At 38.2% G+C, this 19,624-nt stretch overlaps 1 protein-coding gene across 2 annotated transcripts in view; it reads left to right on the top strand.

Annotated features, from left to right (window-relative positions):
* The window catches only part of ETV1 (ETS variant transcription factor 1), a 66,204-nt gene extending 51,369 nt beyond the window's left edge, over window positions 1–14,835 (top strand). The window contains exons 9-13 of one of the 2 annotated variants that reach the window (XM_041466706.1): window positions 594–662; window positions 3,024–3,092; window positions 6,083–6,252; window positions 9,733–9,834; window positions 12,409–14,835. In XM_041466706.1, coding sequence (XP_041322640.1) covers window positions 594–662; window positions 3,024–3,092; window positions 6,083–6,252; window positions 9,733–9,834; window positions 12,409–12,630 — 632 coding nt within the window. In that variant the 3' untranslated portion in view covers window positions 12,631–14,835. The remainder of the gene's footprint in view (window positions 1–593; window positions 663–3,023; window positions 3,093–6,082; window positions 6,253–9,732; window positions 9,835–12,408) is intronic. The other variant, XM_041466707.1, reaches the window with a different exon arrangement.
* The last annotated feature ends 4,789 nt before the right edge of the window (window positions 14,836–19,624 follow it).

Raw genomic sequence — 19,624 nt, 5'->3', positions numbered from 1 at the left:
TTGGGAGGGTGCCATTTTTGTTTTAAACACAAGTGGAGAGTGATATAGATAGACCCCTAAATTTCTAGATAAAATTCTTAGCAACTGCAGAAAATTTCATTAACCCTTCAAGTCCTTAACCAGAGTCTAAAAAGCATTATCCTACTCTAAATTCACTTTGACATCCTTGTGTAAATGTAGTGTTTATAAGTCTCCAGTGTGACACAATTGATTAAAAACTTTGGGTTGAATTAGCCATGAAGATAGATATACAAGCACAGGGTTTAAAATATTCATAATCACTGGTGCGAGTTTTTTGGTGAATGTTCCAAAGTGTAATTGCCATGGGAGTCAGCTTTTAGCAAAGTTGATTACAAGAGGTTTGGAGTTCAAGTGCCTATCGTAGTTAGGATCTGCGAGCCTCACATCATGACTTTCTCCTTGGCCATGCGTGGTGTGTGCTGCTATGAAATGCTGTGTGTTGACAGGTTCCCTCTCACTATAAGTTGCATCCTTTTCTGTTGCTGTTCTGCTTGCAGCTTGTCCCACTGATAACCTACACACTTTTAATTCCAGACAGTCTTTTGACTTGCATTGTCATCTTCTCCTTTCAGAAGTGCCTAGCTGCCATTCCATTTACATGAGGCAAGAAGGCTTCCTGGCTCACCCAAACAGAACAGAAGTTAAGTGTTCTATTATGTATCACTTTTGTATGAGAGAAGTGTAAAAAAATTAAAAAACCTGGAGGTATCTGGGGCTCACTGGTTTAATTCTGGTGCTGGGAAGACTTGCATCATCCTTCTTTCCCGTTTCATTGTTGAGTTTCTGATGCACTGAATTTTTTGTAGTTTCTTTTAGTGCCATGGGTTGATCAGGATAGAAGCAATTATATCATGAACTTAACTCATTTTGCTTTTCAAGGCCTCTAGCAGTTGAAAGGAAGGCACACTTAAAAATTTGTCTGTTTCACCCATTCTGCTCAAGTGATATTTTCCAGGCTGTTAGCATGATAGGCTCAATTAACTGTGTTAAGTAATCCATTTTATACTTCAAATTCAGTGAAGGTTTTGAGTTTTTTCCTTTTGTCATTATTTTTGCAATTTTTTGATGCACTTTATGCCTAAATTGAGACCTACCAAAATTCCCAGTGATTTCACTAGAACAGAGCTTACATAATTGTCAAAATTAATAATTCTGAGTGACAGCACTTTATATATACTAGAAATAAGAAGTCCAGCAGAACTAAGATGACTGTGAGAGGTTATAGCCTCCACTGTCCTGTTTTAGTTTATCTGTCTTAGCCATATGTTATTTTCTGCTTGTTTGTTTAGGGTTTATTTTTCTTCCAGTGGGCAAAGTTCAGAAACATGAGGAATCTGGTTGTGAGATTGATGAGAATCCAGATAGATGTGTGAATCAAAGTCTTCCAGGAAGACTTCATTTGCTGGTGTAAAGATAGAATCAAAAAGATAGCACATCTGGCTAAAATCCCATCTGCTTCTGGGTTGAAATAAAGACAGAAAAAAAAAATATAGTGTTTAACAAAGAAGGTAAAACACGAGATGGAAATGTCTTAGTCTTGTTATATGAAATTATATGAAGTATAAAATCTTGATAAGGGAGGTGAGAGACATCAGGAAAAATATAAACAAACTGCAGGGATAAGGGCAAAAGATACTGAGTTTTAATCATAGCACTGATAGGGGAAAACCCATCTAATCCATGTTATGGTCTTGTAAAGAGTTGGAAGTGGCAGAATTTTCATGAATGACGTAAAAAAAGTAGTGATATTAGCTAAATATTTGTTTTCTGTATTTGGAAATCAATCAACATAATTTTACAGAATAAAGGTCATGTCAAATCTGATTCTGTTCTTTGCTGAAAATAAAAGTTTGATTGATAAAGATGCTTGTATCATATAGTTTGACTTTTTATGGCATTCAATTTGCCTCTGCATTACATTCTGATCAAGAAGTTAGCACAAAGCAATATCAATAAAGTACACATTAAATACATTAAGACCTGGCCAACTGACAGATCTAAAAGAGGCTGTCAGCAGCCAATCATCTCTGAATGGATTGTAGTTCTGTAGGAATTGATATCAGGAGTGTTGCTATTCAATATTTTCAGTAAAGATATGGAGCAAAGTTAATAGATAACTTTATGGCACAAAGATAGAGCAGTAAATAACGGGCAGGACAGGGCAGTCACACAAAGCAGTTTGAATTGTTTGGTTATCTGGGCACATTAAACAAAATGGTTTTTTAATACATGAATGTAGACCTGGCCCGTGGAACAGGGAAACAATATATTGGAAGAAAGGATTTTGAGGTGGGGGCCTCCTCCTCAGCTTCACAGTGGGAAACTAGCCCAACTGAGCACTGTGACCTTAAGGCAAAAAGCCTTCTGTAATAGTTAGGCAGTCAAAAGGAGGGTCAGAGGGGGGCAGGAGAGGAGAAGATGTTTTGTCTCACTCAGTAGCACTGGTGAAACTGATACTGATATGCAATACAGTTCTGGTGAAGCAAAACATAAGCATAATAGAAATGTGTACAGAATGGTGTGCTAGAAAGCCTGCTGGGTTGTAGACAGTGTCTTTTAATGACAAAATAAAGTTTTACAAAATTATCTTAGTTGGAAGGAACACCAAGAGCAGTGTGAGAGGGTGACCTGTGGGTGTGAGGAGGAAATACTGAGTGGTACTTCTCTAGTCTTGCAGGGAGAAGATCTGCAGGAACTAATGGTTAAATGTCAAAGCCATGCTAGTTCAAACAGGAAATGAGCAAACATTTTGTAATAAATCATAGAGAAAAATGGGTGCTTTTTCATTTTAGCAGGTGGAGATTAACAGTCTTTTGGGAACGCATATGTTAATTAAACAGCCTTGTACTTAGGCCAAAATGTTGGGATTGGGCGGTGTCTAAAGGATGTGGGATATTAATCTGATTCCTGTATAACGTAGTGTTCCCTCTGGCATTAAGCCTGTGATCTCTTTTTTCTCCATGCATCTTTTATATAAACACCTCTCTCTTTGTAACTTACAGGCTGTATGTATGAAAAGGGACCTAGGCAGTTTTATGATGACACTTGCGTTGTTCCAGAGAAGTTTGACGGTATGTATGACACATCTCTTTTTCCTGTGTAGGGAGATGAAAAAGAAAGAGATGAGGGACTTTTCTCTGTTGCTGATCAAAAAAGCCCAGTAACGTTCCAATTTAGAATTCCTTAACACACCATTTGTGGTGCGCCCAACCAAAGCTGACCTTTGTCTCTTGAAACCAAAGTCTTCTCTTCAATAGGATGTCATTTGGCTTTTGGCAGTGAAAGATGCTGCATCCAGACTTGTGGCAGAGGAGCTCAGTTCTGTACTGTTGAGAAGTAATAAGAGGATTTCCATTGCACTGATGATCACATACTAACTACTTGTTGTTTGAGATGTAATGAAAGCTGTAGTTATAATTAACAAAACAGCAGAGAAAGCAGCAGCTTTGGTTTTACTGAGGATTAAGCCTCTTGCTGTCTATGAAGTAATGAATAGTGGGAAGTGAGTATATAGGGCATTTTTTGTGTTCATGCCAATGTATTTGCACTAGGTTGAATGTATTAGTGGTTTATTTTTTGGTGGGATTGATAACAAATCAATGGCCTATTCACAACACTACCAATTACAGCAGATTTTTTTAAGAGGAATTCTGAGGTCAATTAAAATGAATGGTCCAAATTATCCTCAGTTACTCTGACGTAAAATCAGTTTCCTGGTGTAACTCAGTTGATTTCGGATTTATTTCATTAGAAGCAAAGTAGATGGACACCATATTTCTTGCTAGTGACTCTGTTAGTCTGCAACTTTGGGAAGTAATTTAGAGACCAGTTACTTAAATTTGCTAGAATGGCATTATGGTAGTGGATGCATGCTAGTGTAGTGTTGTTAGTGTAGCTTTTGTGTTAGTGTGTGTATGTCTGGCTTTATTTATTTCAGTAGGAAAGATTAGCTACTTCCTGATAAACTTGTGAACAAATCTTTGACCACAGCTAAAAGTAGGGCTGTAGAATTGGTGTTTTTCTCCTACCTTGTTTTGTCCTGAGACTCACTTATGGATTACAAAACTATTGTGTGTTTAGCAGCATTTGTTGTATTTGCTGAAAATCTGGAGACTCTGAAATGAAAGTATCCCAGAGAATTGCACATTCTTCAGAGTATCACATGTATTTTTATGTTGGTAAGAAATAGATAAAAGAGTTTTAGACACTATTAGACCTAACTGAAGACTGCTCAATCCAGTATTGCATTGTCACTACATTGACACAGTCACAGAAAGAGTGTTCTATTGAAAGTCTACTTTATACCCTGGCTTTGTAATGTGAGCTTGTTTGGGTTTTTTAAAGCACATTGTGTCAGGTATTTTTTTGTTCCCCAAAAGTGATTGTGGATCTGATCTGAGTACCAGTGTCAGATTTATATGTACATTTATGGGAATGGGATGAGGCTACTACAAGAAGTTAAGACTCATTAACAGTAGCATTTGTTTATGTCTTCCTTAAAAACCTTTTTAGTTAATTTGGGTATTATACAGGAAAGGGAATGAAAATGAAAAATAAATACAAATACAGTAAAAGTATTTTTGTGCCTGCAAAGCAAGCAATCTGCTGCTAGTTTCTATGACTGCCCATTGAGAAAACACTTTGTACTCTAGAAGATTGATCTTGTGATGCAAATAGGTGTGTTTATGCTTGTAGAATGATGTTTTGAGGGAAAAATAGCAGATGTGTCATAATATTCTGGCCAGTAAAGCAAAAGTTAGATAAGCCCGGGACTAGTCTTGATGTTTCAGAAGAAGATTCTCAGCTGCTTCATTTGAAATCAAAGATCAGCACTAGGAAAGAATTTGATCCTGTGTAATACTGTGCCTGCTATTTGCACATTGCACAGCTATTATTACAAGGAAAAAACCTGTCCTTGAAAAAAAAAGGACTTTCAGCACTGGAACTTGAACCTCACATAAACCAAAAAGCCTTGTGTTGATTTATTTGTTTTCCACAGCTATTGAGTCAATTTTCTTTCCTGATTACAAGAGGAAGTGCTCCATTTTTAATATTATTATTCTGCCTTTCACTACGCAGAGCCATTCTGTAATGGCTGTCAGAACATCCTAATGTTGTGGTTGAATTTAAATTCCTGACTTTCCTTATTAAACAGGTCACACTATTTATTGGAGGCTTTTGCTGTTCTGATAGTTGAAATGAGGAATTTACCAGTATATCTAGGATTCCAGTCCTTGTGTGGAGAAAAAAATACTGTCTGCTTCAGCAGACAGACCTTTCAGCTGTTGTTGTTTGCATGAGTTGTTCAGTATAAATATGATTTAAAAACAACAAAGACAGTAATGATGTAACAGGATGGTTTTCTCATTGGCAATTTGTGGAGCTAGTAGAATGTTATGGATATTTTTTAAAATGTTTTTCTGGACTTAAAATTTTGAAAATATTAACTTACTGCTTTTCAGAGGGACTACTAATTTAATATGTAGATATGAGTAAAAGTAATTTTTGCTGATATGCAAGTCTAATATGCCACAAAGGAACTTGTGTATCTGCAGGATTTACATGCCTATACATAAAGCACATGCTGTTTAAGTCCAAGTCAAATACTTTGTCAAAATTTCCTTAGAAGCATTTGCATGCAAGAGAAGTTTCACTCAATAGGGTTTTGCACCTTTATGAAGCCTACATTACCAAAACTGGGGCCTGTGCAAATTATGGCACACAAACACAGTTCTTCACATATCTGAGCTGCTTCAAAAATAGTTTGGGTGCTTTCAAAGAGAGGATATTACAAAATGGTTTGCAAGAGATTTGCATTTATCAAACCTACATGGGGAGAGACTTAGTGAGACTCCCATAAATCATGAATTAATTTAAATGCTTTTTAGTATATTAATATGTTATTGTAAGTCTCCAGCAAACAGGGGAATGTTGCATTTGAGGGTGGCTGATTCTTCCTTTGTTTTGTTACCCTTAATTATTGCTTTGCCAGCTTATCTGACAAACTGAGTGGTGGTGTTCCCAGGGATTTCTCCTCTAACGTTGTTGCTGTTGTGTGCAGGAGATGTCAAACAGGAGCCAGGCATGTATCGCGAAGGACCCACGTACCAACGGCGAGGCTCGCTTCAGCTCTGGCAGTTCTTGGTAGCTCTTCTTGATGACCCATCAAACTCTCACTTCATAGCATGGACTGGCCGAGGCATGGAGTTCAAGCTGATTGAGCCAGAGGAGGTGAGTTAGACAGACAGCATGCATGCCCTCACATCCACTGCCCCTCCTGCAAACTTAACTGTGCTCCTTTGGACTTAGGACTTCAGTTTTCCTTCAGTAATTTGCTTCAGTAGTGCTTTTGAAGGGTGAGAGAAAGGACTGGCAAGAGCAGTGCTTCAGTTAGGACAGAGATGTGGTTTAAGCATAGATTTGACTCCTAGTCCCACAAAATAATAAAAATGTTGCAAGTACTAGAGTTAGTAAATAGCTCACATTAATTGTGGGGTCTGCATTTTTCAGAATCACTTCATGGTTGTAATTGTATCCCAAAATCCTTTGAAAACTTGTCCCTTACTAGCCTTTCAACACCAAACATTAGATTCATTAGATTGAATCATTAGATTGTTTAGTACAGGCTTAGATCCTAGCCTTGCAGATGCTCATGCACATGCATGGCTTTTCTGAACCATGGGGTAGATAAAATGGCTTATATTCATGAACATTTGCTGAAGCGTGTCTTAGTTCACTTGTGTGATAAACAGGAATAAATTGAATGTTTTATTATGTAAACTGTTTTGGACTAGGTAATGTTATGTAACCTAGCCTGCATTCTAAACTGTCATGGAAATTGTTGGAAGATCAGGTGTATGTGAATTTTGTTGTAAAATTTAAGTGGAGGATTTAATTAGGGTTGTCAAAAGGCAGTATCATTCTGCTTTAGTTTTCTTGCCTGTTGAATAGGGGTTTCTAATAGAGAGGACTACATCAAATTTTCTGACAGGATCCCCTCCGAGTTAGAGCTGAGTGGGAAGGCTTGGGGGTGTATGGCTGCTTCTGCATTCCACAAGCTATTTCTGCTGTTTGCCATCCATCTACTGGCATTAGCAGTCTGAAAGCTTCCTTCCATGTTACTTGCATTGTCTGCTAACTACTCTGAGGAGTGTTAGGTGTCAGGACTGATGTCCCTTTCCTTCCCGACATGGTCTGGCTGAGGAGGAGGTTGCTGCAAGGACCCCGGTGCTGGCTCTCGTTTGTTTGAGCATTCCCTGCTCTAGTGATAGTCACCATGGCAGATCCTGGCATTGTGTATCTGAGGATTTGAACTCTGAACAGTCTTAGTCAATATGATACTGAAACTTTGCTGGCAAGCCTGCAGCCTTAGCAGGCTGCATGGATTCCTTAGTTGTGTAACCTGTCAAAGAACAGAGTGAAATCTTTGGAAAGTCTTTTGTTTGGTTTTGGTGAATGATGCACATGATTTCCCCCCCCCCACCCTAGTCTCATATTTTTTACTCTTTTAGTTTTGTCTTGTCTTTGAGGTATGTCCAATTTTTTTTAAGATTGAAGCATTTTATTGAGAAATGGTTTCTAGCAGATGGTGCAAAAACTTTATAGATTTTATTAGCTAAACCCCAAACCAAACAATAAGTTTTCCTTCTTATGTAATTCCCTGAAGAACTGGATATTCTAATTTAACTTAAACAGCTCATCTGCATGTTTGACTATGTAGAAATTGCTTTGTATTTTTGAGCAGCATTGCATCCAAGATCTGGAGGCGGCTTGAAGCTTGCCTCACTCTGTGTGTTCCTAGAAGTACAAAGGAGTTTAAGTTGTTTTCATATGAATGTCATGAATCTGACAGAAACGGTCAATTGAAATAAGAATAGCCTATGGGAAGTCACACAGTTCTGTTGGTTGCCAAGTATAAGTTGAAGGGAAATGAAAGAGCTTGTTGGTTCTGCTGTGGCAAGCTAGGATGTCAGTGACATGACCTTTCCATCCATTCCTTACTGGAGGTTTATGCCCTTGTAGAGAGTGACAACATAAATGAATATGTATCAGCTCCTGGAGTGCCACAGTTCATTCAGGAATTAACTGTGAACTATGGAGCCTGAGAATTTGGCATAGGTCCATTTATGTGGGCTTGTCACAGGGACAGCAACCTTCAGCAGGAAGGTAGGGTGGAAGGGTGGAATCCCTTCCACAGAGCAAGACTAGGTAAATGCTGTGCACTTCAGGGATGGGAACTGGACCTGATTGCTTGTTTACCACACAGTGTAAAGTATTCTTCACCATTACTTGCTGTTTATGTTTGCTGTGTATTTATTTATTTTGCAAGGCTGTCCTTTTAGTACTCCAATTAATGCAGAAAAAAACCTTGGAAGGGATTAAAAATGAGTGATGTGGTCATGTGTTACAAAAATGAATAGGTGAATCAAAGTTAGACATCTAGGCCAAATCTGCAGCTGGAAAAAATGTATGTGATTGGAGGTGTGTTTCGGTACAGCTAAAATGTAGCTGAAGTTAGCAGAGCTGTGATAATTTACATAAGCCTGAAGAGCTGCACCACTGAAAGGAAATAATGCTTTCAAAAGAAATTTTAGAAATTATAGTCCAGGTGGACACCAAAATCATAGATTTTTCTTAGTGCTGCATGTTGTCATGGCTTGTATCAAAAAGCTCCAGACACCTATGGGAAGTCTCACAGAGCAGTCTGAAGAGAAGCTGCTTGGCTACTCTGTCCTTTTTCCAGAGCTGTATGCATATGCATCTCTCAATCATTTTTATAAAAAGTGCTTTAAAGAGTTCATCAGCTCTACCTTTTTTCCCCTCAGGTGATATTATAGTCATTTTTACAGACAGTAATTGAAATGTCACAAATAGCCGATTAAATTTCAGGCGAGGAATAAGAAGTTAAGCTCTTTAAACAAAGGGTCGCTCTGTCCAAAGCTATCTTTAGCAATAAAACAGGAAGCATAAAGTCAAGTAGAAAACATAAGTCAGAGCAGAAGGCATATTGTTCTCTGTGGAATAGTTTCATGAGTTACTTGCAATTAGTTTTTTATTGTTATTTTTAAGGGAAATTATACAGCTGAAACTATGAAAATTCTGTTCCATTCTTCATACTACAGTATAGTTCTTCCAAGCAATTATTCTGCCTCCTCAGATGATTCTTTTTTTTTTTCTGAAGTAATGTTTAGGACTGGGAGTTGTCTTTTGAAATCACTTGATCTATAATCACAGCGTTTCTGTCATTCCAAGTACAGTCTGTATTAGTTCATGAAGTAAGTGTGTATGCATGTGTGTTTAAAATAACTTACTTTTTTTTCTGACAGCAAGGAAAAGATAGGCACGGAACAATTATCCATAGTGTCAAACTGAAGAAATATTTTGTAAAAGTTTTCTGGTGGAACTTGATAAATGTTTTTTGTCCATTATCTCTTTGTATGGCTTTATTTTTTCATTGGTTTTCTTAATTAAAAGGCAAGAAAAACCCTAACCCTCCACCACATTGTCCAATAAGTCTGTTACAAGATTAAAGATGATGTACATCCAATTAAAATTCATAGTAATACATGGGAAATTCAGGTCATGGCAACCTTTTCCTATTTGTTGCACCTGCAGGGTTTTCCCTCCTGTATCCCCAAATAAAGTATCTGATGATAAGATCTTCTTGTTAAATGCATTTAACAAATCATTGCTAATCCGTTTTTGTGGCAGGTGGCGCGTCGCTGGGGGATTCAGAAAAACAGGCCAGCTATGAACTACGATAAACTTAGCCGATCGCTTCGCTATTATTATGAAAAGGGAATCATGCAAAAGGTGAGTAGCTAATTTTGTATTACATTTCACCAGAGTCTTGCATGTTAATGCATAGGTCAGTTTACAAGGAGTTCTTGTAATTGCATGGCTTATGTAGTTTTTTTCATCTGTTTAGGCAAACACTAAGCTTTTGGAACTACTAGGTCCAGCATATGCATTAAGATTTCTTTTTTCCTATGTAAAAATCATCTGTGGTTTTAGTTCACACAATACATTTCATGATTATAAGGAAAGAAGTAACATTCAAAAATATCCAAAAGAGCTTCCTGGCAGCTGGAAAAGGCAAATGGTAGAGTACAGTATGATTAATGTTTTGCAGATCTAAATTAGCTGCCCAGTGCTTGGGTACTTTAGCAAGTGCAAGATAGTGGAGAATAATTATGCCTATTAACATACCAAGTACTTTAATATTTTTACTAATAGTGTTGTAGTAATACTGGTTTTGAATGGAATTTAGTATTTATAATAACCAAATTAGGAGAAATATTTAACAATAATTTATATATTACAGACTAGTCTTGCTGCCAGTATTCAAGCCATTCTCCTTCTGTGGCTTACTGATTTTTAAATCTTGCTGTGTAGTACCATGTAGATTGACTGAGAAATCAAGAGGAGAGGCCAGTCTCCTGAATCTACAAAACTGCCAGGTGTGATCAAAGATCATAATAAACACCTTGGACTGCAAAACTTATTCCACGTCTTTTCACATTGGTCTTGTGACCAGTGATGTTGAACATGTTTAAACTTGTCATATGCCAATTCCATGAATGGAAACAGTGCTCTTAGGTTACTGGGAGAGTTACTCAAGTTATCCTTTTCCATTAGGATTTGTGAAGTCTGAAAAGTTCTCTTTCTTAGATTGTAGGATTTTTGTAGTGCACTTCTTTCTCATTAACAGTAGTCAACTTGGACAGCAATCTGGGCTAGTATTGGCTTACAGTTCTTCAGCCCTGTAGCTCAGCACCTCATTCATTTTTGTGTGTCACGTAACTGTGCACAGAGTCTTTGTAAAGCGGATTTGAGACTGGGTCCGACCAGGGAGAAGCAGAAGTGCTTGGTTTTGCTTACTGGTGCTTCAGGCAGAGGAGTTCCTTGTTGCAGGTTACAGCTCAGCAGCATAGGCAACTGTGCTGCCAGCACACTTCAAAGGCAGCAGAGGCAAAAAAAAAAAGTAGCAGAGTGAAGCAAATTCAAAAGGTGGGGATAGAAATACCAGAAGGCTGATAATGCTGCCCCAACCCACACATCCATTTAATGTGGAAAGTTTACAAATACTTTGGACCGCTAGCTTGCTAGATCCTGAACTACTACTTTATTATCTACAAGAGTGGGTTTAACACACGTTTTGAAAGCTAGCTTGTATGTTTATTTTTCTGACATAGCAATGTTTCGGATTTGTCCTGGGATCACTCTATCTGGCCAGTTCATGTATGTTAAAAACTAATAGGGGTTGTAGATGCAGAGCAGGTTTCTTTATGGCAAAGTTTGTACGCATATTTTCCCTCCTTTTTTTAAATCAACAATGATAGCAGGTTATGCAAAAAGCTGATTTCTGAATGCAACCTCTAGTCTATCAAACTTGCTGGAATTAATTTGATTTTAAAAATTCTGCTGCAGATACAGTCCCTACCAAATTCTATTTGTAGAATAAATAAGCTAAAAGTTTAAGGAGGTGCTTCAAACTATTTTGCATCCATAAGTAGAGAGTTAAGTTTGCAACACTTTTTCCATCGTCACTAACTCACTTCATTGCTATAGTAGCTAGAGTTGCAAGAAACTGACAATATGATTTTATTTAAAATCATTTTAATAAATTGTGAGCATGCAATCTAATGCATATTTTTAAGCACAATTTTTAAAATAAGGTACTTGAGAAGACACTATATTGACTTCTGTTTGTTGTTTGTAATAAGACAGCAATTCTGTGTTGTTTTTATCATTCTCTAGCTTTTAGGAAATTGAAACGTAGACATGTAAGGCTGTTTCTGATTAAGGGAAAACTTTAGGATCTTTGGACAAATTGCCCCTCCATAAGCAAATCCAAATGTCCCAGCTTTGCATGAGCAATTGCTAAGTACATATTAGCCTACGTATTTGCTTACGCTGTCCCTGTACAATCAGCAGGCACTATAACTAAAGTGCTTTTATACGTAAGCATGAATCAATCTGTGTGAAGTGAAATCCAGATCTCTGCTGTGCTATGTGATTCTTTTTTCCACTTCGCACACGGGGTGTGTAATTTTATTTTGCCACTGTAGTGACAATTTGTTTACATTTTCCAATAAGAACAATTCCATTTGTGGTTAAGTATAGGAAACGATCTCAAACAAATGTTTAGAAGCAGAATACTTAGTTCATCTTCCAACAGGATGTCATGAGTGGCAAAATCAAGAGCGTTCTGCGCAGTCTGCTTTGCCAGGTCCCTCTTGTCTTTGCTAGGTTGTTACCTTACCAGTTCTGCTGTCACATTATTAATTGTGTAACAAAGGTGAGTTCTTTGCAAGACTGTTGAACTTGGAGCTGCAAAACACCAGGCCTTATGCTGCACCTTTTTTCCCCTTCTGTTGTCCTAAGGTGGCTGGAGAAAGATACGTCTACAAGTTTGTTTGTGACCCTGAAGCGCTTTTCTCCATGGCTTTTCCCGACAACCAGCGCCCCTTGCTGAAGACTGACATGGAGCGCCACATCAATGAGGAGGACACTGTGCCTCTGTCCCACTTTGACGAGAGCATGGTCTACATGCAGGACGGAGGCTGCTGCAACACCCACCCCTATAACGAAGGCTATGTCTATTAACAACAGTGACGCTGAAGGGGTGCTTCCCCCTCCCTTAAGCTTCTCCTCTTTCCCAAGACCCAGAGGAAAGCTGAATCGACTTCAGTTTGTTTTTTAAATAGTACACTAAAAGGGGCTTTTCCTGTTGCATTACTCCTATGGTCTGCCATGGACAGCGCACTTTATTTGAAAGGGGAGGGTTGGAACCTAAACGTTATTCTGTGTAAAAGGAGGAAAAGGGTGGGTTTGCTTTTTACTTAAGTTTGGGAAGGGAACATACAGGTTTTAAGTACAAAAAAAGCTATATCATGTCTGTTTTGTTTCATATCAGCATAAGATATTGTACATTTTCTCTGGGTATCCGTAGTACAGTTAATTCTCATTGTGCAAAATAACCGCTTTTGATGATGATATCAACACAGCATGCCTGGGGCATTTGTTTCTTGCCATTCCTAATTGCCTTTCTGCAGTAATAAAAGAGAAGCAAACCATATACCACAGCATTTAATTTAGAAGTTTCCAGTGGCAGAACTTGTACCTTGTCTCTGAACAACCAGATAGTTTTCCTAATTTTTTTCCTTTTTTTTTTCCTCTTTCTTTTTCTAATTTTTTTTGTGTATGACTTGAAAAAAAAAAAAAAATCCTATTTAATGACAGACTGGCCATAAGTACAGTGACCAAGCAGTGAAATCCCCGACTTCAGACTGCAAGCTGCATGCTGTATCTGGTGCCACATTGCTATACATATATGGCCCATGCTATGGTGTTGATTTTTCAAGATCCATTTGAGGGTAGTTATTACATGGAGTAGGCTTTCTGATGATCATGTCAGCATTAAATACAGGATCATGATCAGGAGGGAGAAAACATTTTGTATCCTTCCATTTCCTTTGGTACATAAATAAGTTATTTAATCAATAGGAATTAACTGTACTAAGTCACATATCTAATTATGCTGTTTAGACACAGCAAGCACTCCTTGAGAAAAATATCCAATACACTAAATAGGTACTTTAGTAATTTTTAGACACGGTACCCATTAATATGCATTTAAACCTTTTACTGCTGTGTTATGTTGATAACATATATAAATACTAGATAATGCTAATGCTTCTGCTGCTGTCTTTTTCTGTAATATTCTCTTTGATGCTGACTTTACTATGACCATTTATAAGCAATGCTGTAACTACAGGTAGCATTTCAGGACAAAATAGATGACTTGAACCATTTATTGCTTAGAAAATAGCTTACGCCATAGCTGTGCTATAAGCAGCTTTTATGCGCATCCACAAATGACTAGTAAGCTTCAGCTTGCTAAGGAAAGCTCTGCAGAACCTTTTGTAATTTTCGGTGGAACAGAGATGAACTGTCAAAGAATACCATGAAGTTGCTGTATGACGTTGTAGTGCTGGCACTGGTGTTACCAATCAACTTGTTTTGGACACTAAATGTAAATGTGATCGGATGTGCTCAGAAGACAATTTAAATTTTGAGGGGTTTTTTGGGTTGTTTTGTTATTTTTTCAAATTGTTTTATTTTTTGAGAGGGGTTACCTTGGACACAAACCACACGTGCTATTCTGTATGTAAAACAAAAACAAAAAGCGGCAAAACCCCAAAAGTTTAAAATATTTATGAGCACCTTTTTTGAAATATAATCATTCATAGGTTGAAGGGGTGGAGAGGGACCTAAGAATTGGATTTCATTTTTTGCCCAGTGAAATTTAAATAGTTTTTATATGAAGTACCTCATTTTCCTAGATTGTCAAGAAGTGGGAGGAAAGTAAATACATAACCATAAAAAGACAAGAATAACTTTCATCATAATGGATGGATTTCAAAGACAGTCGTAGGTGGTGGGTTTATCTTCCATCCTTTGTCAGTTAAGACACTACTTAAGTTATAAATATTTTAATACACATTTAATCAAAAGTAAAGAAGTAGTGGTCACTAGAAACCACAGGTGCATAAAAAGCATTTGGGCAGGTATTTAATTTACGGAGATCCATGAGACAACATATTTTATGAGATATGCCTTAATATGCCACCTAATTCTGTCATTCATAGGTCTCAATGGCACTTAAATAGTTGGTGATCAACTGAGAAAAAGAAGTCTAAAATGGCAGAACTAGCCAAAAGGAAAGGGAAAATGTTGAGTAATATTGTTTTAAAAAAAATGTGGTTTCCATTGAAATAAGGTTCAAATGAAACATGCTTTGATGAAAAGTCCTTGGATTGGTTTTGGTTCTTTAATGTCAGCACAGAGCGCCTCTTGCCTGTGGCAGGATGTGGGTGTTTGGGAAAGGGGTTGGACAAAAAAAGGAAAAAAAAAATATTTTAAAATTGCATCGAATGTGTAATATTTAAGAAGAAAAAAAATATATATATATCTGTATACGGTAGTGACTCACTGAACAAAACAAGCAGTCAGACCAACATTACATGATCTCTCAGCAGAAGACAAAAAGGTCTTTCACTGAACTGATTAACCCTTTTAAAAATGTACCTAAGAGGTTTATTTAAAGTCTATTTTTATTCCACTTTTTTGTTTGTTTGGGGTTGGGTTTTTTGTTTTGTTTTGTTTTGTTTGGGGGTTTCCAGGTAGAATAATAAATCTGGCAGCTGATTTCTGCAAGATTGTTGTGTATTGGATTCCTAACCATTTGGATTGGAGAGGCCCCTGCAGGAAGGTTATTCTTTTGAGAGGATGGTCTGTCCCTAGTGCCTAGAATGGCTTGCTTCAAAGTGTAACAAAAAAAGAAAAGAAAAAAAAGAAAAATGAAAAAAAAAGAATGGGGAAAAAAAAGGTGGCATATGAACAATTCATGTGTATGTATATATGAGTTGTAACAGGGACTTAGATTACCAAAGCATTGTATTTGACTGACAAAAGGGAGGAGGATGGTCTGTGTAAATTTTGGGATTGATTCCTACTAAGAACACTTACACATTTTCAGAGGGCATTTTAATATCCTACTGGATTTGAATGTGGGATGTTTGGGGCTGGGGTAAGGGGCTGGGTTTTCATTTGGTTGCTTTGGGGGTATTATAATTTTGTTTTCAAGCTGTACCACAAGTGGAGGGAATATGGGGCTTTCACCTGTTTTTAGTAGGAGCTGTAATAGAATGAATCTGTTTGCTCATCTGTCTCTGTGGTGGGCAGAGCATTGGAGCAGACAGGGTAGAGCTGCTGTGAAGCGGAGTCGGGGGGCATCGCTGGAAAGACCCAGCCCTGTGGAACAGCTGAAGGAGCTCAGCTTTCATGTGCCATCACAGATCACTTGCACCAATAGCTGAACACAGGTGAAGTTAGTGAAGGACTTGGCAGATTCCCTCAGAATCCATTTGAGAGAGCTAACATTACAAGTTTAGGACAATTTCTTTTTCTTCAGGGATACGACTTCCATGGCAAAGAGTCTGCCCTTTTCTCTCCAAGGTTAGACACCAGTCTAAGTTTCTTACATTAACAATCTTAACATTGCATTCACTGAAAGAGCAAATTTCATCTGCTTCTCAGACCACATCTGCCGGCTGTCCTGACCGTGGTCTGGTGAGGTTACCAGGGGAAACTGGGGTACATAAATGCTTTTCTCCAGAAATTCCCTGCAAAGAGCCCATTGCTCAGAATCTTTCCGTCTTTGTGGCTATTCCCCAGAGATTAATGCTTAGAGTTTTATTGCCCTTGACATCTGACTGGGTTGGGCTTCACGTCCATTTTCACAGGACAATATCATCTATTAAGTATTTTTGCCTTCTTTGTGGTTTTTTTGTTTGGTCGGTTTTTAATAGCAGGAAACAGATCAATGTGTACAAAAGGTATTATGAGGAAATCTTTGAGTTGTTAATGGCTACTTTCTCCTCTGAAAAGCATTAGCTTCAGTTCATGTATTACAGGTAATAGCACCCATAAACAGACCTATTCAGTGCTCACATTAATAGTACTGAGGACTTTTCTAAATAGTCTCCTTCAAAGATTTTTTGGGAGTCTTAATTAATATGATATCTTATACTCTAAGAATCATTGCTTTGGAATATTCCACTAACATAAGAGCCTAGGATCTAGTAATAACAGCCCAGGAAATTAATTTCTCAGTTCTCTGTTTATCTGAGGGCTTTTCTGTTGTGTGTTTGAGTTTTTGGTTGGGATTTTTTGGTGTGGTTTTTTTTTTTTTGGGTTTTTTTTTTGGGGTTTTTTTTTTTTTTTTTTTTTGTTTTTTTTTTTTTTTGGTTTTTTTTTTTTTTTTTTGGGTTTTTTTTTTTCTGATTTTGTTGGTTTGGTTTGGTTTTATATCAGAAGCTACTCTGCTTGGAAAGGAGGTAGCAGCTGAGAGCAGGTGCCTCTGCATCAGAAACCCCAGTTCAAAGTCCACTGCATTTTGCTAAGCTACCAGGCTGAGAACTGGAGTATCTGCAACACAGCACTGAGCCCCCCCTCCCTGTGCTCTTACACAAGAGGGGACTACAGCACACTGTCTTTTGTTTCTTCTGCTATAAGAGCAGTAATCTCTGGCAGAGCAGCAGGATGGAAAGCTAGGGGCAGTAGCATTTTAAAACTGCAGGATTGCCCAGATCTGTCTCTCTGAGACTCCAAAAATGCATCAGCCAAGTGCTGTCCCTTACATCCCAGCTTTCACAATTGTGTAGGTAGGGAAAGTTCAATTTTCAGGAGATTGAAATATTGGTTTCCTCCTTGAACACCAATTTAATTTCTGTAGGAAGGAAATATCTGTGACATCTTCTTATGTAATAGTCTGAAAATGTCTATGAAGTATCTTGTTGACATTTTCCCAAAGAACTTTTTTTTGTGTGAAAATGCCACAACATGCATCACCAAAAGAAAGGGTAAATAAACTCCAAGAAGTTATCCATACATCAGGCTCTCCAAAGCTATAGTAGTATTCACTCTAGCAATGTATCATGTCTTTAACACTGCTGTATTGTCCTTACTACATAGTTTCATTGGGCTGACCTCAAAAATACCCAGTGTACCTTGAAATTTTGTTCGTTTTAAATGAGCTTTTAAATGAGTTACAGGAAGGTAACCCTGAGGCAGGGTTACAATCAAGCATTTGGATCTGGTAAGCCATAACTGTGTGTCTTTGTCTTTGCTCTTACAAAGCTCTGCGGGCACGTATGCCCATGTAAATGCTTGTTAGTTGTGTGGTGGAGGGGAAATTGCAGCTGCTGCCTGGATTTGGGGGGGTGAGGTGGTTTGGTAGTTTTTGAGTATCTACAACTCGTTTTGTTTCAGAAGGAATGTCTGTATGTATTACTTGCCACAGTTACTTTCCAAGTAACCAGGTAGAGAATTGGTGTCCAAAATAGCGTTTTTGCTGTGTAATTTACAGTGGAGGCTATGGTATTTCCTTGCTGCTGCCCTAAAAAGGAAAGAGTTGAGGAGATTTCACCATTTTATTTTCCCCTCCCTTCTGTGACAGGACACAGCTGATCTATCTGAAGATAGTTCAAGCCAATGCTTCACTCTCCCATGGTATTTTAGTGAACAATCTGCTCATCAGTGCAGTGGCACTTTGTAGAAGCTCAGGTACAGAGTGTTGTGTGTTTTAGATGTGCTGCAAAGGGCTTTCTATGGTGGCTTTCAGTCAAAAACTTGCATGGGCAGTGGCATATGGCTATGCCACCTAAATAGAGGCAGAGAGAGATTTTTTGCAGAGGCACCAGCTCCTCAGAGCTTGAGATATTTGCTGAGATCTGCAGTTTAGGCTAGTTCCTGGCCAGCCAGGGTGAGTCTGCCCTGGAAGATCTGGCGAGGAACTGTGTGTATGTAGAAGATGACAGAGAGCATGATCCCAGCATGCTTGAGTGAGGAAGCACAGAGATGGGAAAAAGTCTGTCAGGGGCAATCTGGCTCTACCAAGTGGCTACTCCAGAGCTGATTAGTACAGGAAGAAGGAGGTTATATGACCGATACAGTAAATCACAAAGATAATTATTTGAATGACATGCTGCAGGAGAATCATAAGAAATTATGGAAAGTAATAAACTCTGTAAACAGCAGTGATTTTTTAAGACCCTGGTGCTTGTGGGAGTGCTTCAGGAAAAGGAAGAGAGAAAGTAAAACACTGAAAGGGATGATAATATTAGATGAGAAAAACAGGAGTCAAACCATGAACTGCATTAAGGGACTTGGAAGATTGCAGTGTTTTAGATAAAAGGAAGGGACTAAGATAAGTGCAGAGTCAGTACACTGAGATAAGAGCAAGAGAGAAAAGGTAATTGGAGGCAGTGCACTTTGTGGTCAGTGGGCCAAATGTGTTAGGCTCAGAGCTGTGCTGGGGATGTGTATGGATCTGGTAGCACATCCCCAAGGACAGGAGTATCAGTTCTGACTTTGGAGTGATTGTTGGTTATTTAGTAAAATCATCTGCACAGTGTTTGGTAGTTGTTAAAAACAAGATACTGGAATATGTAGAGTGTTTGGGGCTGTAAATGTAATGTCTTTTTCATCCCACTATACTAAAAAAAAACCAACAAAATCCACAAACACAAAAGAAGAATACCTTTCACGATAATGGGGCAGATTGTGGGTTGGTATAACTCAGCTTGGTTTCCTTGAAATCAGCTATGTAGCTTTATGTTAACAGAGACTATAGCCTGTATTTGGTAATGTGTATGCTTGTCTAGCATAGTATATACACAGGACTTTTTTACTTGTTGCATTATTCAGAAAGTTATACAAATGATCAAGACCTGGGGCATAGCATGAGACCAACAATAAAACATGAAATTAAACAAAAGTACATGTCTTCTGAATTCTACTGATGTAGACAAATCATTCTGATTTTGTATAAAGCTCTCTGAATGAGCTCTATACACACCTCTAATCCTTGCAATTAACTTTTCTGACCAGCGCTGGCAGACTCTGTGTGCTGGAGTCCCTGCTCCTGGTGGCTCAGCACTAGTCTCTGCAAAGGTATCTGGGATCTGTAGGGTCAGGCTGCCTGCCCAGCTTGACATGTTGAAATGTTCACAAAGACCATGTGAACATTTACAAG

This window comes from Pyrgilauda ruficollis, unplaced genomic scaffold (genome assembly GCF_017590135.1).
Source record: "Pyrgilauda ruficollis isolate IOZ18807 unplaced genomic scaffold, ASM1759013v1 scaffold2, whole genome shotgun sequence".
NCBI classification, from domain to species: Eukaryota; Metazoa; Chordata; class Aves; order Passeriformes; family Passeridae; genus Pyrgilauda; species Pyrgilauda ruficollis.
This window is presented reverse-complemented; position numbering and strand designations above follow the sequence as displayed.